This window comes from Leiobunum rupestre, chromosome 10 (genome assembly GCF_980474605.1).
Source record: "Leiobunum rupestre chromosome 10, qqLeiRupe1.1.hap1, whole genome shotgun sequence".
NCBI classification, from domain to species: domain Eukaryota; kingdom Metazoa; phylum Arthropoda; class Arachnida; order Opiliones; family Sclerosomatidae; genus Leiobunum; species Leiobunum rupestre.
Genome location: NC_143393.1, coordinates 40,827,081 through 40,837,348, shown reverse-complemented (window position 1 = coordinate 40,837,348; position 10,268 = coordinate 40,827,081). Strand labels below are relative to the sequence as shown.

Genomic DNA, 10,268 nt, shown 5'->3' with positions numbered 1-10,268 from the left:
CGAGTGATTAGAAAATAAAATGGCAACCAGAATTATGCAAAATTATAAATGTTTATTTTTATTCAGAACAGTCTATGGAACGTTCTAGAATTAACTTTCATCAATAACCCAACAATATATATCCCTTCTACGTAATTGTACAGAACTGGTACTTAAGTGTCTAAGACTAGATTTGTCTTAGTTCATCTTGATTGAAACATAAACCAAAACACACTTACACTTAAGTAAATATTATAAATTATACTGAGTAATTTTAACTAAATTCAAACTACCTAACTATAAACTCCGTCTTAATTAACAGCTGAGAGCTGTTCGCTACTAATTACTTCCAATCTACTTAATTAGCCTCACAGGTTGAGTTGACAATTTCAAGGGTATAATTAGGTTATTCCAATTCAAAAAATAACAATCAATTTTATTTTACAGCTGACTTGAGTTAGTTCACAATTACTTTAACACTTTCAGTCTTAAGCACGCACTGTTCATACACTTAAGTCCATTCACTCACGTTCCAAACGCGAAACACAATTTAACTCTTTTCTGGACCGAAGACCGAACATACTAATTAAAACCGCAAAGTTACCTCATAACTTTTGACCGACACCAGGACCCCGTCCTGTAGTATTTCGTCTGACAGCCAAGAACTAAGAAAGACTAAATCTTCTAAATTGACGGCAACGGCCTTAGATACCTTTATTTCGTGTTTTTTTTGACCCCTCGAGATTTGACTAAAGTTCGAAAAATTGAAGAGATTATATTTTTTACCCGGTTTGATTGATAGTTCTCCACACGGTGGCGCTATATTATTACTTTGATATAGTTTCCGCGGGAGTTTTGAATAATTATCCTTTTTCTAAGCGTTATTAAAAGGTAAAAAACCCGCCTTATCATAATGGTTTCTTTACTTTTTATTTTCCTAAAGGAAGTCAATGGCTCGGCGGTAAACTATCTGCATTGTAACGATGCGACCCGAATTCAATTCCTGAACACGATCAAATAAATTAAAATACTCAGATATTTAATTAAATATAATATTAATATAATTTATAAATATTTAATTAAATATAATATTAATATCATTTATAAATATTTAATTAAATATAAGATTAATATAATTTATTAATATTTAATTAAATATAAGATTAATATAATTTATAAATATTTAATTAAATATAAGATTAATATAATTTATAAATATTTCATTAAATATAAGATTAATATAATTTATAAATATTTAATTAATTATAAGATTAATATAATTTATAAATATTTCATTTAATATAAGATTAATATAATTTACAAATATTTAAAATGATGTAGAATAAATTATAGTACCTAACGTTATAACTTTGTAAATGACATTCGCCAAAGCTGTTTTTTAGAAAAACACCATATCTTAACAAGCGTTGGTGGCTGGGTGGTTAGAGTAAATCTCTTGCACGAGGCAGACCCGGGTTCGATTCCCGGCCGGCGCCAATAAATCGCAAATTGATACTAAGACGAATACCGTGAACAATTGGTGGAAACCCTGCCATTGGACGTTGAGAGGTTGCGTAACACTCAGCATTCGGTCCGTACAAACACAACATACTCAATATCTACAACCATCATAATACAGACACACCACAATCTCTACACCAACAACCGACATAACATGCACAACCATAAAAACACAAACACAACAAACTCAACACTCACAACCGTCATAACACGAACTCAACATTCACAACCTACGCATAAACATTGCAAAAACGTAATACACCTAACCGTCACGACGGTGAGCGAAAAAACACCATCCAAACCAAACCGCAAATGCATCCGTTAACGCTCACCGTCACACGGTGGTTTTGCCAACCCTTCGAGAAACTGCGAGCGCAGAAATTTTGAGAAACTGCGTACGCAATGATTAACCTTTGCACGGAAAATGCGAACGCGTTCGCAGGACAGACCCACAGACAGACACGGTGATTGTAATACCCCTCCAGGGTACAAAGTCCCCTCGGAGAGGTAATTAACCTATGTCATCCATACCTCTACTTGGAATGCTTATCGCGGCAGATTTTCGTCTCGATGTGGCTGACGGTATTTTGACGTCACTATGTTAACTTAACAAACAACAACGTGAGAGGGGAGCGCGCGCAGAGGGGATTTTTTCTCTCGTAGGCGGGGCCAAAGCCGTCGGAGTGATCTTACCATACGCGATACGCCAGGATAAGCATATTCCAAGCAGAGGTATGGATTCTTGCATCTAGTTAAACCAATTAAGCAAAAATAGTTAGAGGTGTAGTCCAACTTGGTTGTGAAGAAATTTAATAATTACATTACCGCCATCTAGAGTAAAAACTAAAACCTCTTATGCTAAAATATCTTTGGCATCGTAACAAGGTACAAGTTAACACTTGTGTCTTCGAGACATGAAACCACTAGTTTAAAGTGATCGAACCATAGAGATAGAAAAGCAATAGAGGCACTATTGTATCTGGCGAAGTTGACCGCGAGTGCCGACCCCTTTTCGCCAATGTAGGAAGCCATCAGATGGGCAGATTACGTGGCGCCATCGACGCGCGGTGAAATGAAATACATTATGCCTGTTTGAAAATCAACTGTCATTTGATGTAAACAAAAGAAGGGTAGATGGCGTTGCAAATTCTGCCCATCTCCGCTTTCATACATGCGCGGGGGGGGGGTTGAATTTTCCCTATCAAAATAAGGGGTGCCTTAACGCGGTAATCTTCCCTCTATTTCTTTTCTATCTCTATGGATCGAACTCGTGTTGAAAGAGCTATTATTCGAAGACCGTATTTGGATAGTTCTGAAATTAAGTCATTTTGGCTAGTTGTAAAATTGGTTTTGACAACTAATAATTAGCAAAAGGGACGAAATTACGAATCTCATAGCAAATGACACCCCGTGTTGTTGACTCTTACTTCGTGGTCACCTCAGAACCATTTACATTTCGTCTTAAATCTTGCAATTCAGTGAGTCAAAATTTTTAGAAGAATTCTTAGAATTTTGACGCGCCCCAAGTGTTCCGTTTTTCGCGCTTGCGCAGATATAGCTTTGCCTTTTCTCGCCGCTAGAGCACCATAGGAATAGGTTTCCAGGTTTTTGCTAAACCGGAACACGGCCCACTGACCGGAATATCCCTATGGGTTAATTAAACCCAGGCTATTGCGCGATCGTGATTCTTAGAAAAATACCTATACGGTTAAAAAATAAATTGATATGCATAAATAAAGGAATTCATCATTAATATTCTTACATATTTTCGTTTAATCAAAAAGATTCTAATTGAAATTTCGCGCTAAGCCTTGGCGCTGAAAGATAGTTTCAAAACGTTGCCCCCTTCAATCATGGACAGAAAAATTAGTTTGAAATATTCATTATTCCCATACATATTTTCCTAATTACGAGTCTTTAATTAAAAATAAATTAGCACCTAGGGTACTTAAATCCTGTATCTCATATTGTATATTTCGTGTTTCAGGGCCCACTAACAAGGAGACTACCCGAGGTGATTATCACGGATTTTGTTGAAACTCGAGGGTTCGGTAGACCTTAATATGGTAGTATGAAAATTGCCAAAGGGAAAAGTTGCAATGGGCTTTAGTTTTCCCATGGCAACCGAAAATGTTTTTGACCTCTCCATTTAAAAAATATTTATATATTTTCTCGGTTACCCAAATTTTGTTAAAATTTAACCAAAATTGATCATTTTTACCCAAAATTCTTGATCAATTTTACTCAAAATAGGTCAAATTCATTTTTTTTGCGTATGTTTTGAAAATTTAATTTTTTCAAATTTTTTAAGTAAAGTACCCTGTGAAACCGAGAAAATCCCATGTTTTTTTAAATGGAGATTTTTTTGTTTTGAGAGATAAAAATCATTTTCGGTTGCCATGGGAAAACTAAAGCCCATTGCAACTTTTCCCTTTGGCAATTTTCATATTACCATAAGGTCTACCTAACCCCCGAGATCTGATACCTCGGATAAAAACAGATTATAAACAGAACGGATAAATTTATTTTAATTTTTATTCATGTTTGTATTCAGATTACTGATTCTGATACAGTTGAAAGCACTATTCCAATCGCTTTTATAATATTATTTGGAGAATATAATTTAGTCGAAACAATAATCCTAGAGTTGATTAACTTGACCTTAATCGCAAGCGCGGAAGTATAATGAATACACTACGAAACGTGTACCCTTCACACCAAGTACACTCTGTTTGAAAAGTCTTCGACAGCTGAAATTTTTGCTCTCTTTTTAATTCTGCTAGAAAACTATAATAGATAGTTCGATGAAACCTATTGCAACTTTTATTTATTTTCCAATATCTTTCGTTATTTATCGGTTTCGTCCGCCAAAAATTAATAGTTTGGCCGGAACCGTCAAAACTCATTTTTGACAACTGTTTAAATATTGGTTCTACGGCACTGACTCACGCGTTTTTGAATTCACAATGGTCGATTCATATTTAGAAAGTGGAAAAATTATCCCTCTACAACCAACGGTTGAGAAGTTATAGCGTTTCCAAACTCTCCTCGAAACTAGGAAACACCTAAAATGCATCAAGCGATTATAAATAACGCAACTTCGACGACAATTTGGAAACGCGATAACTTCTCAACCGTTGGTTGTAGAGGGATAATTTTTCCACTTTCTAAATATGAACCGACCATTGTGAATTCAAAAACGCGTGAGTCAGTGCCGTAGAACCAATATTTAAACAGTTGTCAAAAATGAGTTTCGACGGTTCCCGCCAAACTATTAATTTTTGGCGGACGAAACCGATAAATAACGAAAGATATTGGAAAATAAATAAAAGTTGCAATTGGTTTCATCGAGCTATCTATTATAGTTTTCTAGCAGAATTAAAAAGAGGGCAAAAATTTCAGCTATCGAAGACTTTTCAAACAGAGTGTACGGATTAAACGGAACCAAGTTCTATATCATCAAATTGACCACTGAACCATTGTTTAAACTCGCTGTAATGAGTCCATACGTAACAATCCCATACTTTTTTAAATGGAGATTTTTTCGTTTTGAGAGATCAAAAACATTTTCAGTTGCCATGGGAAAACTAAAGCCATTTGCAACTTTTCCCTTTGGCAATTTTCATACTATCATAAGGTCCACCTAACCCTCGAGTTTCAACAAAATCCGTGATAATCACCTCGGGTCGTCTCCTTGTAAGTGTATTTCACTGACTAAATATTATTATTATTATATCATATTTTGCATACTGCCCAGCTTGCTATTGGTGTGCGGTTTCGGTTATCCATTGCACAGAATGTAATATAGATATACTGTCTATATGAAATATATCGGTACTTCCTAGAATAAAAATATATAATATATATATATAGACCTATATAGACCACGAACACGAATTTTCTTATTTAAACTGACGATAAACTTTCAGGGAAAACAAATTTTATCGCATGTAGAAACAAAACAAAACATTTCAGAAATTCTATATATAAATACTGTAGGGCTCTGCAAGCGCTCGAAAAATGTGAGTGCTACTCAAAAAATAAATTGCTCGCTAGCGGCGCTAGGTTCTACATCTACCAATAGGTCTTCGAGTAAACATAAAGACGCGAATCTCGGAACAAATAGATCTTCGAGTAAAAAAATTGCCGTGGTCTTAACTATAGTTGGTTACCATGGTAACTATGAAGCTATATTTTTCGGAGTTCCGGCAGGAAGTGGGTAAACGCTATTGACTACGCGTGAGTCAGTTATTTCGAATATAGTGTACGAGGTATATATTATCTCTGATAAAACGAAACAAACAAAGCCAGAAATTTCAAAGATAGACCTGTTTCGTCCTATTTGGGACTCTTAAGAGAAACTGAACCTAAGTGTAAAAAATTAAAAAAACGCGTTGCATAGCAACGGAAAGCCGAATAGGGGGATAGTGGCTTAGTAGGCTTAAATCTAGAGGTGGTTTTGAATTTAAAGAATGATTTAAATTGTATTACAAATTCTGATACCAGTGGGGGATATCTTAATATTTGTGAAGATATTAAATTAAAAAAAAGAAGTGCCTTGACAATGCCCTATTTTTTAAAATCAACATTTTTGAAAATGCCCGCCAAAATGTTGTCAACTTGTTTTTTGCTGCAGATCATAGATGGCGCCAAAGAGGCCGATCCATGAGTTGACAGATTCGGCTCAGTCGAGTACTATCGGGATGATTCAGAAGATTTCCAATATTGTTGAGCCCTAGTAGGAATATTCCATTTTTCTTCCTATACAGCACCTTTCAATTTGAAAGTGGTGATCTTCTGCGGTGGAAAAACCATTTTAGTAGGTAATTTACCATTTTAATCTGCTATGAAAATATTGTAAATATTACGAATACGTTATTCAAAGTAGACTGTCAGAAGAGTTTTCAAAAGCGAATTACCATCAAAGGAATTAATTTGGTTATAGATCAAAACAACGTAACTATGGTATGCATAAGAAATTGAATTAATATATATTGTGAAATTCAAGTCTTAACTAGACTTAGTTCCACTTTTATAATGTAGGCAAGTACGCAGAATGGTAGTCTTATCATTGCTATGAAAGGGAAAAACTGCGTTGCGATTGCAGCAGATCGTCGATTGGGAGCAGGTACACAAACTATCGGTTTTGATTTCCAAAAGATTTTTGAAATGGGACCTCATCTCTATATTGGCCTACCTGGCTTGGCTACTGATACTATTACAGTGTAATGCACCTATCATTACTCTCCAATTCAAGCATTGTTAGTATGTGCTGAATGTGTTTGGTTTTTAATCTAGAGCTCAGAAACTGAAATTTCGTCTAAATCTATACGAACTAAGAGAAAATAGGAAGATTAGTCCTAAAACTTTGGACGCCTTAGTTTCAAACATGCTCTATGAAAAGAGGTGATGATCTTTTGAGAAAAGTACTAAATTACTATATTTTTGTAACAAAATTTCTTTTATTTGTAGGTTTGGTCCGTTCTTTGTCCAACCAATTATCGCCGGATTAGATACCAAAACTGGGGTACCCTACATAACCAGCATGGATTGCATTGGATCTTCAACATTCCCAGATGATTTCTGCTTAGGAGGAACTGCGAGTTCGCAAGCATTTGGAATATGTGAAGCCCTCTGGCAACCTGATTTGGTATAAATATAAAATGGTTTAAGTATATTGACGCGAAGTTCCTTATCCGGGGTCCAGTGTATTATAAAACTAAATTTTGAACGTAGGTAGAATTGCGTAATAACTGGGTCTTAACTACAGCCCAAATTTTTAAATCTTTAACTCCAGTTATTTAAGGTCCTAAGTTCCCTTAATGAAACTACAACCATCAAGAAACAATTAAAATCAATGGTTGCAAGTGATAAAATTTTTCCTGAAATATAAAGGTTAAAAGTTTATTATATTTTGGGAACGTTTTCCATTCGATTGCTCACAAGCTTTAAGGTCACCTGGATAGATTTTTTATGTTCCGTTTTTGTGCGCTCTGGGATATTTTTTCGATTAAGTCAGCTATGAACTTGGAGTGAACTTCGACGGGTCAAATAGAAAACGCTATTATTTGATTGAATGTTATTTTAACACAATGTACATTAAGACAATATTCATCACTTTCAAGAGCTTATGTTATGAAAGCTGTTTCCAATATTGACCCTAATTAATGAATTATTTTTGTCCAATGTCTAACACCCCAAGAGACATCTGAAGTTTTAGTTTTTAAATGAAATAGAAGTTTCCGTAAAATATGGTTCTTCAGCCTTTAACTGTAGGGATCACAAAGGTAACAAGCGTTCGTTGAAATTACAAGGACCCTCGTATTTTAAAGACCAAGAGTCACATGCGCTGAGAAACTCAAATTGTATTAGTGTTTTTGATCCTGAGAAACTACTATTTTTGCTTCAAGCGTTTGAAACAATTTAATTAGGTCTGGTGGTGGAGTGGTTAGCACTTCCGCCTCGCAGCAAGAGGAGCTTGGTTCGATCCCAGCTTGTGGCACTGGGTGAAAACCATTCCTCCTGTGTTGAGTTTGCAAGTTATCTCCCCACTAGTTAAAGGGATTTTCCTCTCCACCTGAATTAATGGCTTTAAAAGTCGCTTGATGGCTTAGGTGGTGCCTTGGGTATTAGCTTAGCTGACTTTTATTAATTATGAAAAGAGTACTTGTGTCATAACTACGTATAGTTTGACTAATCAGCTTGTTTTATTTGGTTGTTAAGCTACAGTAAATTTCGTTCTTTAATACCAGATTGTTTCTTACGATACAGGAACCTGAAGATCTTTTTGAGACAATTTCTCAAGCAATGGTGAACGCTGTTGATAGAGATGCTATTTCGGGTTGGGGAGCCGTTGTTCATATTATGTAAGCAACATAGTTAATTTAATAGTTAATTATAATTAAACTTTGTTCTATTTCTACAGAGAAATGGATAAAATAACCACCAAGCTGTTGAAGACAAGAATGGACTAAACATTATCCGTTTACATTAACTTTTTCGTGAATAAAATTCTTTTATTAACATAGTGTCGTAAACTTTATTTCTTGTTAAGAAATGTAACATGTGCTTGTAATCAAGCCAGTGACTTAACAAATTCTCGTTGAGATTCTTCAGTTTTTTTTTGACTAGAAGAATTTTGGTTTAAACTTTTCAAACAAGACGTTAAATAATATTTAAAGAATGGAATGTATTTTTTCGTTAAATGACACTTAAGGTTAATTCATCCGATACAATTACTAGACTCAGTTTTTAGCCATTGAAACGTTTAGTTTTTCTGTCATACATGTACAATTACAAATTGGGGAAACTAAGCCTTAAATGTCTTAATCATGTCATTGATATGAAAATACATGGAAATCTCTGGACAAAAAGACAACGTTAAAAAGGAGCAATAATCTCACGTTTAAAGGGTATTTATAAAATTTTAACTTCTAAAGCCTAACGAAAATATCCATAAACTACACACGCTGCTATAAACAAAGCCTGAAATTTTACTACCATAATTTTTATACTACAGGCCAATTAAAAGCTCACGTACACGAATAAAGTGTCTTTGGTTTTTTTTCCTTTAAATCTGTAAAATTTTGTATATGGCAATGATTATAGAATTCTGACAAAAATGCAAGTTGTCAATTAACTGTTTTAAGAGTTATTGAGCAAATGCAAATGTGGTTTTTTCCAAACATAATCAGCTTCGAATGAATCTTAATACTGGCCAGAAAAATTGCGGATCTTATTTATTTGCAACTTGGCCCGTTGCTACTGCGTAGCTTGGTGGAGGTGGCGCTAAATAAGTTGCTGGAGGGTACGGAACTTGAGCAGAGGCACTGTGTTGCATTTGTGGTGGCAAATTAACTAGTAATGCAGTTGCGTGAGACGTACCATTCGCAGAATAAGGCGGTGGTTGTGGCATGTTAGGTGTGGTCTGAGTAGTAACGTTTCTGGGGGGTGGAGCAGGAGCGGGAATTACGGTAGGATATTGGAAATGGTGAGGCTCCATTCCATAATGTCTGCGATAACGAGCCCACCAACCTCCTCCGGAACACAGCAGCAACATCAGCATAATCAACAACCTTGATTGTGGAAGCAAACAATAATAACATACATCAAGAATGTAACAAACGTTTTAACTAAAACTTACCAAAAATACCATAGCTGAAAAAATCCAATTGATCTTGATCGGCAGCAGAACTGTCCACAGCAGTACTCGTAAGCACCACAGCTGTTTACACAATTTTATTAAAGTTTGAACATTAATATATTATATTAGTTTAACATACTTGAATGGTATGATAATACCCGTCTTCGATTCATATGTGCAAACCTTGCATTCACCCTAGAAAAAATTTACGCTTTAGAGTCTAAACTCCGAAGTTTAAAATACGCTACACTAAGCCTTGGTTTTAAGAGTCTGAAACAAAACTGGCACTTACAATTTGAAAGTAAAAGCTTAATAGCACGAAAGGAAATACAAAGTTTTTGAGAGATCCAAAATCCTTCGTAAAAATGCATTTTAAAGGATTAACAAACATTGATTAAATTTAAAGGTAGAAAAATGTCGAGAGATAAATTTTCCCTTTCTACTTTTCTAGAGATTCTTTCCTTCTTTATCGATTTTATTCGAACATGCGCAATAATGATGTCATTGGTTCTACGCGGGATGACGTAGGAGTATAGAAAATCATACAGCGTAAAATTGCGAAAGATGACGCCACTTTTCCAATTTTCAAAATGGGATCTGGAAATTTTAAAACAGTAAGCGTAAA

General features: G+C 35.0%; 2 protein-coding genes across 2 annotated transcripts; one reads left to right on the top strand and one right to left on the bottom strand.

Annotated features, from left to right (window-relative positions):
• The first annotated feature begins 6,350 nt into the window (after positions 1-6,350).
• On the top strand, positions 6,351-8,525 carry Prosbeta3 (proteasome subunit beta type-3). The gene is made up of 6 exons (XM_090160532.1): positions 6,351-6,465; positions 6,544-6,725; positions 6,799-6,906; positions 6,973-7,150; positions 8,272-8,366; positions 8,426-8,525. Exons 1-6 carry the CDS (start codon positions 6,463-6,465, stop codon positions 8,472-8,474), a joined length of 615 nt encoding a protein of 204 aa, XP_090016658.1. The 5' UTR covers positions 6,351-6,462; the 3' UTR covers positions 8,475-8,525.
• Positions 8,526-8,899: 374 nt separating this feature from the next.
• LOC149925868 (uncharacterized) lies at positions 8,900-10,135 on the bottom strand. Its single transcript, XM_090160533.1, has 4 exons — positions 9,936-10,135; positions 9,783-9,838; positions 9,644-9,724; positions 8,900-9,575 (listed from the first exon to the last, which is right to left on the bottom strand). Exons 1-4 carry the CDS (start codon positions 10,032-10,034, stop codon positions 9,236-9,238), a joined length of 576 nt encoding a protein of 191 aa, XP_090016659.1. The 5' UTR covers positions 10,035-10,135; the 3' UTR covers positions 8,900-9,235.
• Between the last annotated feature and the right edge of the window lie 133 nt (positions 10,136-10,268).